Source organism: Phoca vitulina, unplaced genomic scaffold (genome assembly GCF_004348235.1).
Source record: "Phoca vitulina isolate PV1807 unplaced genomic scaffold, GSC_HSeal_1.0 scaffold53, whole genome shotgun sequence".
Classification (NCBI taxonomy): Eukaryota; Metazoa; Chordata; class Mammalia; order Carnivora; family Phocidae; genus Phoca; species Phoca vitulina.
Window position 1 is genome coordinate 2,437,337 of NW_022589756.1, and position 20,035 is coordinate 2,457,371.

At 39.5% G+C, this 20,035-nt stretch overlaps 1 protein-coding gene across 2 annotated transcripts in view; it reads left to right on the forward strand.

Moving 5' to 3' along the window:
- The window catches only part of PIWIL2 (piwi like RNA-mediated gene silencing 2), a 69,505-nt gene extending 59,530 nt beyond the window's left edge, over nucleotides 1–9,975 (forward strand). The window contains exons 20-22 of one of the 2 annotated variants that reach the window (XM_032389177.1): nucleotides 7,941–8,194; nucleotides 8,643–8,750; nucleotides 9,819–9,975. In XM_032389177.1, coding sequence (XP_032245068.1) covers nucleotides 7,941–8,194; nucleotides 8,643–8,750; nucleotides 9,819–9,975 — 519 coding nt within the window. The remainder of the gene's footprint in view (nucleotides 1–7,940; nucleotides 8,195–8,642; nucleotides 8,751–9,818) is intronic. The other variant, XM_032389178.1, reaches the window with a different exon arrangement.
- The last annotated feature ends 10,060 nt before the right edge of the window (nucleotides 9,976–20,035 follow it).

Consider the following 20,035-nt stretch of genomic DNA (forward strand, 5'->3'; position numbering starts at 1 on the left):
TTGTTACAGTCTTTTAAGGTCTGTTTTGTCTAATAAGTATTGCTACTCTGTTTTTTTGTTGTTGTTTTTTTAATTCTTTGCCTAATAAATGCTTCTCCATCCCTTCATTTTCAATCTGCATGTATCTTTGGGTCTGAAGTGATTCTCTTGTAGGCAGCATATACATAGGTCTTGCTTTTTTATCCATTCAGTAACCCTATGTCTTTTTATTAGAGCATTTAGTCCATTTAAATTTAAAGTAATTATTGATAGGTATATAGTGCTAACATTTGTTACTTGTTTTATGGTTGTGTTTTAAAGATTTTATTTATTTATTTATTTATCTATCTATTTATTTATTTATTTATAAGAGGGTGTGCACACATGCGTGTGTGCAAATGGCGGGGAGGAGCAGAAGGGGAAAAGAGAGGGAGAGGAAGAGAATCTCAAGTGGACTCTGTGCTGAGTGTGGAGTCCGGCAGGGCCTGATCTCACCACCCTGAGATCATGACCTCAGCTGAAACCAACTGAGCCACCCAGGTGCCCCTACTTGTTTTATGGTTGTTCTTATAGTTCTCTGTTCCTTCCTTCTCTTGCTCTTTTGCCTTATGCTTTGATGGCCTTCTTCAGTGATATGCCTGGATTCCATTTTCTTTATTTTTTGTGTATCTATTACAGGTTTTTGATTTGTGGTTGTTCTTAGGTTTATATATAACATCTTATGGGTTGCTTAAGTTTGAACTCATTCTAAAAGCAATAAATTATTACTTCCCTCCACCAATCACAGTGTATGTATAGGATGTCTTACTTTACATTCTTTTATTTTGTGACTCCCTTGGCTGATTTTTATAGGTATAATTGATTTTATTGCATTTGTGCTTTAATCTCCATACAGGTTTTATAAGTGATTAATCTACTACTTTTGTTATATTTTTGCATTTATCTTTGAAATTTTTTCCTTTCATAATTTTCTTAATCCTATTATGACCTTTTCTATTCACTCGTAAAGGAAAGAATTTCCTTTATTATTTCTTATAAGGCTGGTCTAATGGTGATGAACTTCTTTAAGTTTTGTTTGTCTGTGAAACTCTTTATCTCTCCTTCTATTTTGAAGGATAACCTTGCTGGGTAGAGTATTCTTGGATGGAGGTTTTTTCCTTTCAGTACTTTGAATATCTCATGTCACTCTCTTCTGGTTTGCAATGTTTCTGCTGAAAAATCAGCTAATAGGTTTATTAAGTGTCTTGGTGTGGACCTCCTTGGGTTGATTTTGTTGGGGGCACTCTCATTTCCTTTTGTGTGTGTTCAGTAGCTATTTTCTATGTGGTTAGCATGGGGATTACATGTAACATCCTAAAGTTCTAACACTCTAATTTGAATATATTGTAGTTTAACTTCAATAACATATAAAAACTCTGCTCCTTTACAGGTCCATCTCTACCTCTTTATATATAAGTATAGATATATATAAAATATCTAAAATTTATTATATATTTTGACATTTGATGTCAAAAAGTACATGTATCTTTATTTGCAAATAAATATGTGCCCCAAAACTTAGACTGATAATCCTTTTAAATACATTTGTCTTTAAATTTTGAAAAAAAACAAGATTTAGAGTTACAAACCAAAGGTAAACAATACTAGGTTTTAGACTAATACTTTTTAATTTACTGGTCTTTTAAATCATGTAGAAAATTTTAAAATGTAGTACCAACCATCGTTACAATAATACTTAATCTATATTGAAATCTTTATTTCTTCACACAGCTGCACATTACTGTAAGGTATTCTTTTATTGCATCCTATAGGACTCCCTTGAGCATTTCTTGCATCACATGTCTCTTGGCAAGAAACTCTTTCAGCTTTTGTTTATCTGGGAATGTCTTAATTTCTTTCATACTTTTGAAGAAATAATTTGCTGGTCTAAGTTTTGAGTGACAGTTTTTCTCTTTTAGTACTTTGAATATATCAGCTCACTACATTTCTGGTCTCCAGAGTTTCTGATGAACAGTCTGTTGATAATCTTACCGAGCATTTCTTGTGTGTGATGATTTGTTTCTATCTTGTTTTCAAGACTCTTTATCTTTCAGCTTTTGAAGATTTGATTATGTGTGTCAGTGTGGTTCTCTTTAAATTCGTCTTACTTGGAGGTCATTGAGCTCCTTGAATGTTTATATTCATGTCTTTCATCAGATTTAGAAAGTTTTCAGCCATTATTTCTTCAGATATTCTCTGTGCCCTTTCTCTCTTCTCCTGGGAGTCCTATGATACATATGTTGGTCCACTGGATGGTGTCGTATAGGTCCCTTAGGCACTGTTCTCTTCAGTCTTTTTTATTTCTGTTTCTCAGTCTCAATAATATCCATTGTACAGTCTCCAAGTTTGCTGGTTTTCTTCTGCCTGTTCAGATCTGCATTTGAATCCGTCTAGGGAATTTTCATTTCACTTATTGTACTTTTCAACTCTAGAAGTTATTTTTGGTTATATTTTAGATGTTCTCTTCATTAATATTTCCACTTTTGTTTACTTTGTCCACATTGCCCTTTGGTTCTTTGAGCATCTTTAAAACAATTGTTTTAAGGTCTTTGGTCAGTATAACTGCCATAAGGTCTTTGTTAGCAACAGTTTCTGTTGATTTAATGTTTTCCTTTGGGCCATACTTCCCTGTTTCTTTGTTTGCCTTGTGAGTTTTGTTGAAAACTGGGCATTTGAATCTAATAACATTGTAACTTTGGAAATCAGATTCTTCCCCTTCTTAGGGCTTTGCTGTTTTTGGTTAGTTTTCTTTCTTTCTTTTTTTTTTTTTATTGTTTTAGGTTAAGACTGTGCTGGGACTTAAGGTCTTCTAAGTTCCTTTGTGAGCTTTTCTCTGTCCTGGCATGCATTGTCACTTCCTGATTATTTACATATACTCAGTTGTTTTTGAATGTCTAGTTTCAGTGACCCCCAAAAGAGGAGAAAGAGCAAAATAAAGGGCAGGGGAGGATGGCACTTGCCCATTAAATCCTCTGGAAGTCACTTTTGCTAGAGAGGTCGATGTAGCAAGAATGGCTGCCTACCTGTTTGCACATGTGTGATCAGAAGCAGCAATCAGAGCACAGATTCCCAGTATTTATAGGATAGTGCCCTGCATTGTGGGTGAGCATGGGGATAGCTCATTTTGTCCTGAGAGTAGAAATAACCTGCACTTCACTGTCCAAGTCTTCCCAGGAAGTTGCAAGACTTCAGTAAACTCTAGAGTTCAAAAATCATTTGTATCAGGTGGACTCTGCAAGTGCATTTGTTATCTGGGTGGGGGGACACAAATTCCTTGTTCTTCCTCCTCCACCGTCTCCCAAGAATTCTATCAGTCTGGTCTGTTTTTGATAAAAATTTCTCCAGCCTCAGGCCTCCTCTTCCTCCTACCCACACTCACTCTTTTAAGATTTTTTTAAATTAATTAATTAATTAATTTTAGAGGGAGAGAGTGCATGTACACGTGCAAGCAGGGGGAGGGGCAGAGGGAGAAAGAACCCAAAGGACTCCAAGCTGAGTACAGAGCCCAATGTGGGTCTCAATCCCACAACTGCAAGATCATGACCTGACCCGAAACCACGAGTCAGACACTTAACTGACTGACAGCCACCCAGGCACCCCTGGGAGTGTGATTTTTATATTTTGATGTTTTTGTGTGTTACCATAAGAAGGAAGGTTTTTGGTGTCTTCTGACATTCCGAACTGGAAGTGTTTTAGTCCTAATACCCATTCTGAATCATCTTTGATCTTTTTTTTGTTTTTAATTTCTTAAAATTTTTAAAAAGATTTTATTTATTTGAGAGAGAGAGAAATAGCAATAGATAACACGAGTGGGGGAGGAGTAGAGGGAGAGGGAGAAGCAGGCTCCTTGCTGAGCACAGAGCCTAACACAGGGCTCAATCCCAGGACTCCGGGATCATGACCTGAGCCAAAGGCAGATGCTTAACCGACTGAGCCACCCAGGAGCCCTGATCTGTTTTTTAGATGGTTGCCAGAGTAGTTTTTCAAATGTGTGACTGATCATATAGTGGTCTCTAGTTGTTTTCTTACCCCAGCTGTAATCTAGGCCTTTGCTTGTGTTCTACTTGGAATCCTTTTACCCTTCTTTCCTGCATGAATTGTCTGCTGATCTTTCATTACACCTTTTCCTGAGGCATAACATTCATTTCTCCCTCCAGATGACAAATGTCTTACACTTTTCTGTTCTTACAGTGTTTTGCTTATACCTTTATAATGTTATTTATAATTTATCACTAGCATTTACTTTGTGTCTGTCTCCCCAGTTTTAATTTGGGTTCCATGGATATTTGGATTGTATCAAAGTAATTTTTTAATTTTCTGAGACTAGCACAATTGCTTGTATTTAGTGTCTTTGAGTGTTCTATGAATGAATGGAGACATATCTAAAAGAACATTTCAGACTTTCAGCAGATACTGATTTTTCTACTTGATCCTTGTCATTATACTCAGTGCTAGCAATATCAAGTCAAACAAACATAGTCCTGCTTTCAGGGTACTCATTAATTTATTTAGTGTATTTACTCTTTTACTAGAGTGGTTTAATAATATACATTTAACATTTATGTTTCAATATTGTGATTTGTCAGTGTACCTGGGTGGCTCCATCGGTTAAGCATCTGCCTTTGGCTCAGGTCATGATCCTGGGATCCTGGGCTCCCTCATTGGGCTCCCTGCTCAGCGGGAAGCCTGCTTCTCCCTCTCCCTTTGCCCCTCCCCCCCACTTATGCTCTCTCTCTGACAAACAAATAAATAAAATCTTTATTAAAAAATGTTGTGATTTGTCTTATGTCCTGACCCCTGTCTAGACCATAACCATCATTTATGAAATGAGACTGGATTAGATGACCTAGAAGAGTTACCATTGTTAACTATTACTAGATTTTTAAGCTCCTTGGGGTGCCTGGGTGGCTCAGTCATTAGGCGTCTGCCTTCGGCTCAGGTCATGATCCCAGGGTCCTGGGATCGAGCCCCACTATGGACTCCCTGCTCAGCGGGAAGCCTGCTTCTCCACTCTCCCACTCCCCCTGCTTGTATTCCCTCTCTCTCGCTGTGTCTCTCTCTGTCAAATAAATAAAATCTTTAAAAAAAAAAGATTTTTAAGTTCCTTGTTAACAGGAATCATGTCTTTCACTTCTACTGGCAGCTTATATAGAGCCAAGTATATAGTATCTCACACTCAGTGGTTGGTTAGCAAATTTTAAAGAAAGGTGGTATCAGTGAACACTTCAGATGAATTTGTTTCTATTTTTCACTCCATTGATCTCATTATGTCCCTTCTCTGTGCTTCAGAATATCTGTATTTCCTTGATCTAGCTCGTTCTCAACAGCTTTTAAAGATAAATGTAGTTGGCTATTGAATAACACAAGGGTTAGGGGCACACACACACCCCCCCCCCCACGCAGTCAAAAATCAGTGTATAACTTTTGACTTCTCAAAAACTTTACTAGACGAACCATGAGAGACGATGGACTCTGAGAAACAAACAGGGTTCTAGAGGGGAGGGGGTGGGGGGATGGGTTAGCCTGGTGATGGGTATTAAAGAGGGCACGTATTGAATGGAGCACTGGGTGTTACACGCAAACAATGAATCATGGAACACTACATCAAAAACTAATGATGTAATGTATGGTGATTAACATAATAACAATAAAAAAAACTTAACTACTAATAGCCTGCCATTGACCAGAAGCCTTACCAATAACATAAACAGTAGACTGAACACATCTTTTGTATGTTAAATGTATCACATACTGTATTCTTACAACAAAGTAAGCTAGGGAGAAGGAAATGTTAAAATCATAAGGAAGAGAAAATGCACTTACAGTATTGTACTGTATTGAAAAAATTAATGTATTTAAGTGCACCCACACAGTTCAAACTCATGTTGTTCAAGAGTCAACTGTATATATTTTTTACTTTATCCCTCTTAACAACCCTGACAAGAAGGTAAGGTGGTCGTTTATCTCCACTTTTCAACTGAGGAAACAGTGTTCAAGATCATAGCCAAGGAACAGCAGAGTCAGACTCAGTCCCAGATCTCCTGATCCCAATCCAGTGTCCTTCCTCTGTGTTTCCTTGTCTGTGAATTGAGAGTTTCTTCCTGATCTCAGTACCCTATGGTATCCACCTTTTGACACAGTATATCAGTAAGAGGTCTTTGAGAAGTCATGGAAATGTGTTAACTTTAGCAAAATGGGAATTAGTTGATAAAATTATGGAGAGTCTCAAGATTGGTGAGAAGGTTTAGCATCAAGCTGGGAAATGGACAGGAGTCAGGGTAGCTCCTAAAGTTCCAGAAGCAGGGACCTAAAGAGACACTACCAAAATCCAAGTGATTTTCATTCTCTGCTCAAGATTCAGAGCAAGGAGGAACATTATGTTGGCATGACTTGAGTCATCTTTATGTCCTTTGGTTAGTACAGTGGTTCTCAGCTGGGGGCAGTTATATCCTCCCAGTGGGCAATGTCTAGAGGCATTTTTAGTTATAACTAGGAGCAATTGCTGCTGGCATCTAGTGGGTAGAGGCCAGGAATGCTAAATATCCTATAGTGTCAGCCCCTGCAAAACAGAATTATCTAGCCCCATAGATCAAAAGTGCTGAAAAACCTTGGATGAGGGGAAGGCACCTGGATTAATAGTCCTACCAGACTTACCCTGTTGGAGGTAGAAGAAAACTAAATGTTCTTACCAAAATGGTAGAATAGATGCTGGAGAGTCAAAGACAACACAAAAAAATGTAGTACAGACTGTAGTAATAATGTCAGTTTTGGACTGTGAAGATCAATACACATTTGTAAATGGAATACTTGAGGTGTTTTAGAAAAAAAGGGACATTTATAAAATATTTTAAGTTCTGAACTTAAACTCCAGAAATATTCTAAATGATTATGTTTAAAAAGTATTCTTTGAATTGAAACTTAATAATGTATAAAGAATGAATAGTGTAAAAAAAATGAATGTATAGTGTGTGTGTATTTAATTCAGTAATAATTTAGGTTTTTGAGGGGAATTGTGAATAACCTATGCCATGCAATTAGAATCAAACTGCCACTTACTGTGAACCAAACTAAAGCACTTTTCAGGGAACTTCCAGTTCAAAATAGAACAGCTTATTCTCTTGAGCCACCAAAATCATACCCAGCTAGAACATAATTATATTCTCTAAATGGGAAACACATTATTCTTCAAACTGATTCAATCAGTTTTTTGCTATTTTTTTGCTAATTACTAGTTAAAAATGTTTCACATTATACTTTTTGCTAATTAATTACTTAGTTAAAGCAAAAATGTTTCACATTGTACCTGATTGTAGGATAATATTTAGTAAAGGACCCTTTCATTAATTAGCAACTTTGGATGTTGCTTATACATAAAAAAATGTGACTTTTTGCTAATTAATTAGTTAAAGCAAAATGTATCACATTGTACCTGATTGTAGGATTGTATTTAGTAAAGGAGCCTTTCACTAATTAGCAACTTTGGATGTTGCTTATACATAAAAATATGAAGATGGTAGATCTGTAGAATGTGCAGTCATAGAATTTTTCTAACAGTTTACCTTGTTCTTTGCCTAGACAGTAATTCATGTTAAATCCAAATCATAGGAAGATTGATTCAGCCCCTAATTTTCCTACCATTCCTTTTAACTTTGAGTATGTGCCATAGTATGTGACTCATCACTGGCTTATTTTTGCTTTCATATTTTATGACACCTTTGCTGTACCAGGTCTGTTTTACTACCCTGAGGAAGTCTAGAAATGACTAGAAGCTTTCCCCCCTTCCCTTCTGACATGGTGGGTTTGGTCCCCCGTCAGAAGGATCTGCTGCCACATCTCCAGGCTGTGTGCTGAATGAGCCTCTCCCTGCTTGCGGTCATTAACCCCAGACCCCACAGTTCACCTCAGCGGGGTGTCCGTTGCAGGTGAACCACTGTCTCCCAGAGAAGATCGTGGTGTACCGTGATGGAGTGTCTGATGGCCAACTAAAGACGGTTGCCAACTATGAGATTCCTCAGCTACAGAAGTGTTTTGAAGCTTTTGAGAATTATCAGCCCAAGATGGTAGTATTTGTAGTTCAGAAGAAAATCAGCACCAATCTGTACCTGGCTGCTACTGAGCACTTTGTGACTCCCTCCCCTGGGACTGTGGTGGATCATACCATAACAAGCTGTGAGTGGTAAGTGGGGAAAACATTATATTTCAACAAGAATAGGTTGGAGGAGTTAATCTGTTCCCTGGATATTGGAATGGGGAGGTTGCCTAGAGAGATGTGGAATGGAATCCTCAGAGATTTTGCTGTTATAAAATACTTTCTAAAGGATTAAAAAGAAAACAATAAAGCTTTTACCTAAGTATAAAATATTGAATGCACATTCTTTTCCTAAGGTTGTGCATACTTTTTAAACCTTCTGCATACAGTATTGGTAGTTCATACTACCACTCTCAAATAGCCTGTTGAGTCTGGAAACCTGAGCTGTAATCGTGGTGGTCTGTGTATGTCCTTGATCCAGTCATTTGACCTCTCTGAGCCTTAGGTGGAGGAGCCAAAATGATCACCAAGATCTTTTCCAGCTCTCTTTAGCCAGATCTGGCCATATCATTCCTTTGTACTTTTTCATTCCTAGGGTGGACTTTTACCTTCTTGCTCATCATGTACGGCAGGGTTGTGGCATTCCTACCCATTATGTCTGTGTTCTCAACACTGCAAACCTGAGCCCTGATCACATGCAGAGGTGAGCTGACTGATAGATAATTTACTCTTTCTGTCTTGTAATTCTGGCCAGCTAGCTAAGATGGGGTCAATCCCCCCCACCACCCAGAATATTTACCCTTTGAGTTTCTTCTTGTCTTTCATGATAATGGTATCTTTTTGGAGAGTGATTGGTATTTCTTGTGCACATTAAAATTATTTGAAGAGCTTTTATTTTTTTTTTTAAGATTTTATTTATTTGACAGAGACACAGCGAGAGAGGGAATACAAGCGGGGGTGGGGGGGGTGGTGGGAGAGGGAGAAGCAGGCTTCCCGCTGAGCAGGGAGCCCGACATGGGGCTCCATCCCAGGACTCTGGGATCATCACCTGAGCTGAAGGCAAGACGCTTAACAACTGAGCCACCCAGGCGCCCCTATTTGAAGAGCTTTAAAAAAAATAGTGATGCCCAGGCTTTACCCCCAAGCAATGTAAGGCATTCTTATTTTAAAAACTACCGTGGGTGATTATGATACACAGTGAGTTTTGAGACCCAATGTCCTTGGGCTCAGATTGTATCAGTACTTTGCTGGAGTACTTACCCTTCTGCAGCCTCTTCTTGAGAAAAAAAAAAAAATCTCTTGTTGTTTACCTTCTTTTTTTTTTTTTAAGATTGATTTACTTATTTGTCAGGGTTGGGGGAGAGAGAGCACAAACAGGGGGAGCAACAGGCAGAAGGAGAAGCTGGCTCCCTGCTGAGCAAGGAGCCTGATGCAGGACTTAGTCCCAGGACCCTGGGATCATGACTTGAGCTGAAGGCAGATGCTTAACTGATGGAGCCACCCAGGCGCCCCACCTTGTTTTGATCTAAAAACGGGGGCACCTAAAGTGAGGGGATTTACCCATGTTAACCCATGTCCTCTTGACTTACAAATAGTGGAAAGGAAATCCACTTAAAAATAATGATTCCCAAAAGTTGCATCATGTATTTCTCAGTCCCCCAGTTTTTTTGAAAAGTATGCTGTGTGTCATACACCCATTTGTACATACATAATCATGTCCCAGATTGAAGGTGGAGAGTCATATGGATCGTATGTTTTTCTTGGCCTACAGGTTGACTTTCAAACTGTGCCACATGTACTGGAATTGGCCTGGCACCATCAGAGTTCCAGCTCCTTGCAAGTATGCCCACAAGCTCGCTTTCCTGTCAGGACAAATCTTGCATCATGAACCAGCCATCCAGCTGTGCGAGAACCTGTTCTTCCTGTGACTGGACCACCAGGATGTGGGCTGGTTAGGGAGGTTAGCGTTCTGAACTCAGCTGCGACTCCTGTGGGAGCAACAGGGACAGAAGGGGTTTTGTGTTGGTGGGTTTTTTCACTGACCCAGTAGAATAAGATACCTTTTCTTCTTTTTTTTTTCTCTTTTATACCTGATAGCACCAAGAAATAAGTTCCATTCTAAATATCAGCTGGAAATTGCCTTCTGGTCTTTGTAGACCAAGTGGAGGCAGTACTGCTCCTGCATAGATGGAGAGGTGAATACGGGGGAACCTGGAAGAGCCTCCACAGCCCAATGTGCTGTGGAGACCGGCAGAAGCAGCAATTACACCTCAGAAGTTCTGCTTACTAAGCAGTTCCCATTTCTGGCGCCAGAGGTGATAATGAATGAAGTCATTCCACATATCTTAAAGTAGAGAGTTACTTTATTTGGGCAACAGAGAAAGGTAATAAAAAGGCCTGTGAGGCAAAGTTTTTCAAGATACTGCTATTGCTGGCAAGTGTGAAAGGCACGTAGTAAAACCAGCTGGTGGCGTAGTCAGGCCCTTCTGACCTAATCTTGTCTGCAGATTGAGTTTGTGACACCTGTGACATGATTTGGCTTTGAAGCTTTCGAAAGGGGCCTTTAGCCATTCCTTGGTCTCCTGAGAGAGGCCAGATAAAGTTTTTTTCTGTATGTTTTAGTTGCTTTACAGTGTCCCATACTGATTTTTCTATACCCCTCACCCCCGACACACATTTGCTCTGTTATTGATCTTTAATAAGTTTCAGTTTTTAAATTAAGAATCAGAACATGGTGAAATTCAACAGCTAAGAAGGTTCATGACAGAGTGTGAGTTTTTCTTAAACCTTTCTCTCAGATGTGTGGCCTTCTTTGCGTTGATGTGTTTGTAAATGGAATCACTCATTTCCCTTGCTCAATAACCTATTCCTGGCTCTTGGCTCATTTTGTTAGGAATTTTTCTGAATCCAGCTTAAGATTTCCAGAAGTCAGCTTTGGAAAACATGACACTCCTGCCAAAGTCCAGATTTTCAGCTTAGAAAGTTGTCACTCTGCCTGTGGGTTTTTTGTGTTTATTTTTCCCTGTTTTAAAATCTTCTAACCCTTTTGGGGTTAATTCAGTTTTAACTTGCTTTAACTGGTTTTAAAAGCCAGTTTTATTTACCCTTTTCGAATTTGTATTTATTTATTTTTTGGTGTGATGGCATGGAGGGGACAAAGCGGAAATTCCCATTTTATAGGACAGTGTGTGAGAAGAGAAACTTTAGCTTAAAAAACTCCTTAGAAGAAGAAAACCAAGCAAGTTTTCAGTTTGTTGTGGTGCCCAGCCTCTGCTTCAAAGTTCTGTTGAAGAACTTTGAGTGTTGATAGTCCTTAAGTGCACTTCTGGTTTCATTTGGAGTGCAGGACATAGGGTAAGGCTAAGACCTGGAATTTAAAACCACTGAATCAAACAAATTGGATCACTGGTCTCTGGCTTAACTGATCAGCTTTCTGATTCTCTTTGGAAGCATTTTGAATTTTGAATTTCTCTTTTGAAGTTGGATTTCCTAATACTCATTTTCACTTGTATAATCAGAAAAGACAAATGCTTGAATATAATACAAAAATTTCTTCACTTTTTATTCCTGTTTTCTTGCCTTGTTTTTCAGTCTTAATGTGAAATGATTGGGCTGTGGGGTAGGAAATAAATAAAAACAAATTTGTATAAATGTGAATTTGTGTTTGAAATAGTGCTATTGATATATTGATATAGTTCTTTTCCTTCTAGAGCTGCAACACTTGTTAGAATTATTAGTTTATTATTCAGTATGAAGATGCATCTCCAGTGTTAGTAGCAAGGTAATTTCACTGTGACCTGCTAGTAAGATTTCTTGGTAAAGTCACTAACAGTCTTCTAGGGCCAAGTGAGGGATGTGTCTGTGTGCGTGTGTGTGTGTGTGTGTGTGTGTGTGTTGTTTTTCAAATCTCTTTTCCCATTTCCCATCAGCTTCTATTACCTATGTGAGAGCCAGCTCCAAGAGTGGCCTCTCCCTTCCCCTTTTTCTAATAATGCTTGCCCTTCTTTCTGTAACCCTTAAAAATACCTTCCCAAAGCACAGTGGCTGCTTGCTTCACCACTACATCTCCTTGTATTTATTTAGAAACTCCATTTTGAAATGGTGCAGTGCTTCTTGAACTCATTCTTTTTTTTTTTTTAGATTTTATTTATTTATTAGAGAGAGAGCACAAGCAGGGGGTGAGGCAGAGGGAAAAGCAGACTCCCTGCTGAGCAGGGAGCCGATGTGGGGCTTGATTCCAGGATTCCAGGATCATGACCTGAGCTGAAAGCAGACGCTCAACTAACTGAGCCACCCAGGCACACTCATTCTAGATAGAACCTAATTTTTCTTAAGTAGGCTTAAATAATAAATAAATAAATAAATAAATAAATAATAAATAAATAAATAAATAAATAAATAATAAAAGGCTCTATGCCCAACGTGGGGCTTGAATTCATGACCCCAAGATCAAGATTCTTATGCTCTGCTGACTGAACCATCTAGGCGCCCCTAGACAGAGCCTAATTTCTGTACAATGTTACAGGGCAACATTTCATCGAATGGTGTGAAAAAGGAAGCAGTTTTTTAAATAGACTACCTTTCTATATGCCTGATATTTCTCAGTGATTTAAGATTACTGGAGAAGACCCTACTTTCACTTTGTGGCTCCATACCTAGCTTTACCTGAGTTTCTTAGTAAGTTGTCCTGTCTGAATTTATTTTCTTTCTTTAAAAACAAATGAGGAAAATCAAGAGAATGAGAAAAGAAGCCACAGACTTAGGGAAAATATTTGCCAAAAACATATTTGATAAAAGACTTACCTGAAATAAAACAAAGAACTCTTAATAATAAGAAAACAAACAACCTGACTGAAAATCAGGCAAAAGACCTGAACAGACGTCTCACCAAAGATATGCAGTTGGCAAATAAGCATATTGAAAAGGTGTTCAACATCACATGTCATTACAGAATTACAAATTAAAACAAGATACCACTACACACCTATTAGAATGGCCAAAATCCAGAACACTGACAAGATCAAATGCTGACAAGGATGTGGAGCAATAGAAACTTCTATCGCTCGCTGGTAAGAATGCAAAAATGGTACAGCCACTTTGTAAGACAGTTTGGCAGTTTTTTACAAACACTCCAAAAGAGGTAAGGTGACTGAATGAATAAAAAAGCAAGACCCATCTATATGCTGCCTACAAGAAACTAACTTCAGACCTAAAGATACCTACAGACTGAAAATGAAAAGATGGAGAAGCATTTACCATGCAAATGGAAGTGAAAAGAAAGCTGGGGTAGCAATACTTGTATCAAACGATATAGACTTTAAAAGAAAGAGCAAAAGATAAAGGAGGGGGCGCCTGGCTAGCTCAGTTGGTAGAGCATGGGGCTCTTGATCTCAGGGTCGAGTTCAAGCCCAGTGTTGGGGTAGAGATTACTTAAAATAATAAAATGGTTAAAGTGGCAAAGGTTATTATGTACTTTACTCCAATTAAAAAAAATTTTAGGGACCGCCTGGGTGGCTCAGTTGGTTGAGCATCCAACTGTTGGTTTCAGCTTGGGTCTTAATCTCGGGGCTGTGAGTTGAAGCCCCATATTGGCTCCGTGTGAAGCCTACTAAAAAACAATTTATTTAAACAAAAAAGGACACTATATGATCATAAAGGGAACAATCTATCATGAAGATACAACAATTGTAAATATTTATGCACCCAACATGGAAGCACCCAAATACATAAAGCAGCTAATTATAAACATAAAGGAAGTAATCAATAATAATGGTAGCAGGGGACTTTAACACCCTACTTACATCGATGGATAGATCATCCAAACAGAAAACCAACGAGGAAACAGTGGCTTGAATGACACATGGGACCAGATGGACCTAACAGCTATATTCAAAACATTCCAGTGGGATAACACATTCTTTTCAAGGGCACATGGAACATTCTCCGGAATAGATCACATGTTAGTCCACAAAACAAGTCTCAACAAATTCAAAAAGATTATAAAGTCCTACCGTGCATTTCTTCTGACCACGTTATGAAACTAGAAAAGAAAAAATCTGTAAAGAACAGAAATACATGGGGGCGCCTGAGTGGCTCAATCGGTTAAGCGTTCTACTCTTGGTTTCTGCTCAGGTCATGATCTCAGGGTCATGAGATCAAGCCCCACAGTGGGCTCCCGCTCAGCAGGGAGTCTGCTGGGGGAGAGGGATTGTCTGCCTCTCCCTCTGCCCCTTCCCCACACTGGCGCACACACACTCTCTCAAATAAATGAATAAAATTTTAAAAAAGATTTTATTTATTTATTTGACAGAGGGAAACATAGAGAGGGAACACAAGGAGGGAGAGTGGGAGAGGGAGAAGCAGGCTTCCCGCTAAGCAGAGAGCCTGATGCGGGGCTCGATCCCAGCACCCTAGGACCATGACCTGAACCGAAGGCGGATGCTTAACGACTGAGCCACCCAGGATCTCCAAATAATTTTTTTTTAAGATTTTATTTATTTGAGAGAGAGAGTGTGAGTGAGTGAGCAGGAGCGGGGGAGGAGTAGAGGGAGAGGGAGAAGCAGACTCCCCACTGAGCTGGGAGTCCAAAGCAGGGCTCTATCCCAGGACTCCAGGATCATGACCTGAACTGAAGGCAGACGCTTAATCGACTGAGCCAACCAGGTGCCCCTAAATAAATAAAATCTTTTAAAAAAACTCCACAAATACTTGGAGGTTAAATGACATACTACTAAACAATGAATGGGTCAACCAAGAAATCAAAGAGGAAATTAAAAAATGCTTGGAGAGACATGAAAATGATAACACAGTAGTCTAAAATCTTTAGGATGCAGTGAAAGCTGTTTAAGATGGAAGATTATAGCAATACAGGCCTATCCCAAAAAACAAGAAAAATTCAAATAAACAACATAACTTTACACCTGAAGGACTAGAAGAATAAAAAACAAAACCCAAAACCAGTAGAAGGAAGGAGATAAGAAAGATTAGAGCAGAAATAAATGAAATAGAAACTAAAAAAAAAAAAAGAAAAAGGAAAAGATCAGTGAAACCAGGATCTTTTTTGAAAATAGCAACAAAATTGATAAACCTTTAGCCAGACTCATCAAAAACTAAACCTACTCTTACCATATTCTCTGAAAATCACATTCCTTGGTTTTTGCTCAAATGTGTTGAAAACTTAGGTCCACACAAAACCTTGCATGCAGATGTTTATAGCAGCTTTATTCATAATTGCCAAAACTTGGAAGCAACCACGATGTCCTTCAGTAGGTGAATGCATAAATAAAATGCGGTGCATCCAGGTAATGGAATATTATTCAGAAAAAAAAAAAACTATCAAGCTACAAAAAGACATGGAGGAAACTTAAATGTTTATTACTAAGTGAAAAGCCAATCTGAAAAGGCTACATGCTGTATGATTCCAACTATCTGACATTCTGGAAAAGGCAAAAACTATGGAGACAGTGAAAAAATCAGGGGTTGGGGAGAGGGAGCGATGAACAGGCAGAGCACAGAGAATTTTTAGGGTAAGGAAACTATTCTGTATGATATTGTAATGGTGGATATATGTCATATATTTGTCCAAACCGGTAGAATATGAAACACTAAGCATCAACCCTGATGTAAACTATGGACTTTGGGTGATTATGATGTGTCAGCGTGGGTTCATCAGTTGTGACACATGTACCATTTCTGGTGGAAGATGTTGGTAGTGGGGGAAGCTCTGTGTAATAGGAAATCTCTACTTTCCACTCAGTTTTGCTGTGAACCTAAAATTACTCTAAAATATAAAATATGTTTTTAAGTGAGTAAACTAGGGAGACCTCTGGCAACATGGCAGACTAAACTGACCATACTGACAAATGTTGGCCAAAATAGAAAAAAAACAATGTTGTTGTTGTTAGGTAGCTGAATTTGGGGGAATGGAACGAGGGAAGGGAGGGAAGGAAGGGAAGGAAGAAGGAAAGAAAATATCGAGGTGCAAGAAAGAAAGGGAAGCCAGAGTGGTAATAGTTGATGCCAACACAGCTCCCAGGATTATGGACAAAAGGGCAAGGGCAGGAGCACTGAGGATTCTCGTTCCAGTTAAGGATAGAAGATGCCTATGAGGTGCTGGACTACAGGAGTAAAGTCTCCGGATGAAGAGAGCTGGAGCCCGAAAGAGACCCTGCCAACCATCCTGGGGCGGCAACAAGGAACTTCGGGGTAAAAAGGCATCCATGAAAAATCCCAAAGCCTGGGCCACATGCAGATAAACATAGTCTGAATTTATATTACTAGCATGTGGAAGGACCACAAGCTGAAACATTACCATGAACATTGGCTCAGACTGGTGAGAGAAACAAGTGCAGACAATTGGATTGCAGCACGGAGAGGTATAAATGGAACCGTGCAAGAAAAGAGATAGGTGAGAATGAGAAGCTCCAATATTTATCTAAGAGGAGCTCCTGCAAGTTAAAGGAGAAAGAATGAGTGGCAAAATATGAAAGATATAAAGACGGAATTTTCCAGAATTGGAGACAAATATCAAACTTCTACCTGAAGAACCTGAGGCTAAAGAGAAGCACATCCACTTCTAAATGTACTGTAGTAAAACTATAGAACCCCAAAGACAGAATCTTAGCAATGGTTAGAGGTGAAAGATTGCTGATAAAGAAAGGTCATCAAACTAGCAGCTCACTTGTCATCAGCCACAACAGGTGCCTAATACAAAGGAATAATAACTTAAAAATGCACCATCAACTTGGAATTCTGTTGCCAGGTAAACATTCATTCGAAGGCAAGGACAAAAATAATGGTATTTTCTAATAAAGATCAGAGCAGAAATTAATGAAAGAGAATAGAAAAACAAGAGTTAGTTATTTAAAAAGATTAACAAAATGGGCAAACCTTGGGGTGCCTGGGTGGCTCAGTCGTTAAGTGTCTACCTTCGGCTCAGGTCATGGTCCCAGGGTCCTGGGATCGAGCCCCACATCGGGCTCTCTGCTCAGCGGGGAGCCTGCTTCTCCCTCTCCCACTCCGCCTGCTTGTATTCCCTCTCTGTCTCTCTGTTGGCATCAGCTTGTGTTCCCTCTCTGTCTCCCTCTCTGTCTCTCTGTCTTAAATAAATAAAATCTTTAACAAAAAAATGGGCAAAACTTTAGCTAGATTGGCCAAAAGAAAAAAAAAAGACTCAAAGTACAAAAATCGGGAATGAAATAAGGGATTACTGACCTGACAGAAATAAAAAGGATTGTAAAGGGAATACTATGAACAGTTAGAATTAGAGACAAATATCAATCCTCTATATGCCAAGAAATTAAGTTATCTTAGATGAAATGGGCAAATTCCTATGTTTGCTACTTAAATGTTATTTTTACCAATTGTCTTTTTTGTCTGCCAAAACCATTAGATGGGGCACCTGGGTGGCTCAGCCGTTAAGCACCTGCCTTCAGCTCAGGTCATGATCCCAGGGTCCTGGGATCCCATCCAGCATCTGGTTCCCTGCTCAACAGGGAGCCTGCTTCTTTCTCTGCCTCTGCCGCTCCCCCTGCTTGTGCTCTCTCTCTCTCTGTGTCAAATAAGTAAAATTTAAAAAAAAAAAAAAAATTAGATAACAGAAGTGACTGAAGCTAAAGGCATTCTAAATCTTTTTATTATGTTAATCACCATACATTATATCATTAGTTTTTGATGTAGTGTTCCATGATTCATTGTTTGCGTATAACACCCAGTGCTCCAGGCAGTACGTGCCCTCATTAATACCCATCACCAGGCTAACCCATCCCCCCACCCCCCAAGGCATTCTAAATCTTTTGGCTAACAGAGTGTGAGGTTCTGGTCCTCTGACATGATTTTGGGGAAACGAGAGCCTTCACGTTCCCTCTGACCCTCTTAAATTCATTAAACCATGCCAAAACATGGAAAACTCATTTTTCCCCTTGAAAGTGTCTTAGAAACCTGGTCATTGATTTCTCACTTCATTCTCTTTCAACTGACCTGTAGGCTGCAAATCAAAAAGAGGATCTTTGCCCCGCCTGCTGATCAAGTTGCCTACCTTGTGAACACAAACCACAGAAGGATGTTTGATTTTCTGAGTCCCCAGTCCCACCCTATACACACTCAGGGCTGGGGTCTCATTTCTCTGACTTCTTTCCCAAGCCTGTCCCATTCACTTCAGCTATGGGTAATCTGCATATCTTTTGGCTGGTAGCTGTGGTAACTTGTCAGAAGGGAAATAGTCATGAAAATGCCTGGTGTTTGTGCTTAGTTCCCTTAAATATCGTCCAACAAACTTTTAGTGAGCTGGCCTATTCATTCATCCAAGAAATACTGAGAATCTATTACATGCAAGATGTTATGTTAGGGGCGCCTGGGTGGCTCAGTCGTTAAGCGTCTGCCTTCAGCTCAGGTCATGATCCCAGGGTCCTGGGATCGAGTCCCGCATCGGGCTCCCTGCTCAGCGGGAAGCCTGCTTCTCCCTCTCCCACTCCCCTGCTTGTGTTCCTGCTCTCGCTGTCTCTCTCTCCCTGTCAAATAAATAAATAAAAAATCTTTAAAAAAAAAAAAAAAAGATGTTATGTTAGGAGATGCCGGTATATACAGAAATCTTTGGTAATCAAGACAGTTTAAGGTCTAATGAGGATAGAGATAAAAATGAAATATTTTTTTTTAAGATTTTTAAAATTTATTTGACAGAAAGAGCACAAGCAGGGGGAGTGGCAGGCAGAGGGAGACAGAGAAGCAGGATTCCCGCCGAGCAGGGAGCCCGATTGGGGCTCGGGTCTGAGCTGAAGGCTGAGCCACCCAGGCACCCCAAAATGAAATAATTTTTAAGGGGAAAATGCAAGTACCATAAACCATATAAAATGTTTTAATTCAGGACCCAGTAATGGGTCCTGAAATCAATTTAGTGGGCTTGTTACCACTTTTTAAAAGATTGAAATAGAGGGGCGCCTTGCTGGCTCAGTCATTAAGCGTCTGCTTAAGCGTCTGCCTAAGCGTCTGCCTTCGGCGCAGGTCATGATCCCAGGGTCCTGGGATCGAGCCCGCATCGGGCTCCCTGCTCAGCAGGAAACCTGCTTCTCCCTCTCCCACTCCCCCTGCTTGTGTTCCCTCTCTCGCTGTGTCTCTCTCTGTCAAATAAATAAATAAAATCTTTAAAAAAAGATTGAAGTAGAATATAAAATATCAGTACATTGTATACACTAATGAAGTTTTTTAAAACTTGTTTGCTGTATTGTTATTTATACTGGACTTGTTATTTATACTGGAGTGTAAAATGCATTTTAATGTGGGTTCCAGTCAAGAAAGTTTGAAAGGGTAGATCAAATGTGCTACAGAAGAATCAAGAAGCTTTCTGAAGGGAAGTGGCTTTGAAGAATTAGAATTTTAACAAGTGGAAATAGGGCTAATAGGAAGAAGGGCATATTATGTAAAAAGAAATATAGAATTGGGGGCCTAAGCATGGCACTAGGCATAAAAAAATTGAGGACTACTCAGCAACAAGGAGAGACTTAGGGTTCAGCTACAGAATTTTGTGTGGGGGTGGATATGGAGAGTTAAAACCTTTTGATTTTAAGCTGTGTTAATAATTAATTGTATTCCCCTAATGGATTACTGATAGCTTATCAGCTTTGGTGGACTTTGGCAACTCTACCCTTCATCTGGTTGCAAACAAGTGAAATGCTGCCATAGGCCCTGAGGTGGGGTGTCTTGTTCTGCCTGCCCTCCTGTCTCTCTGAAAGGAGCCTGTTCCCCTGTGTGTAGTACTGACACCTTGCCTGGAAAAGTCATGGGATTGTTTTTGGACCTCAGGTTTAAGAAATTAACACCCCTGTGTAATACGCCTTTATGGGCTTAATACTTTTCAGAGCTGTATGTGTTAGAAGCATGCTTGTTTTGTTTAATCTCTGGGTGAGTTTCTCATTCCTTTCCCAGTACTTTAAGGAAAGGAAGGAGTGGTATATATTGGACCATTTCTGACTGTCCATTGGAGATGGGATTGAG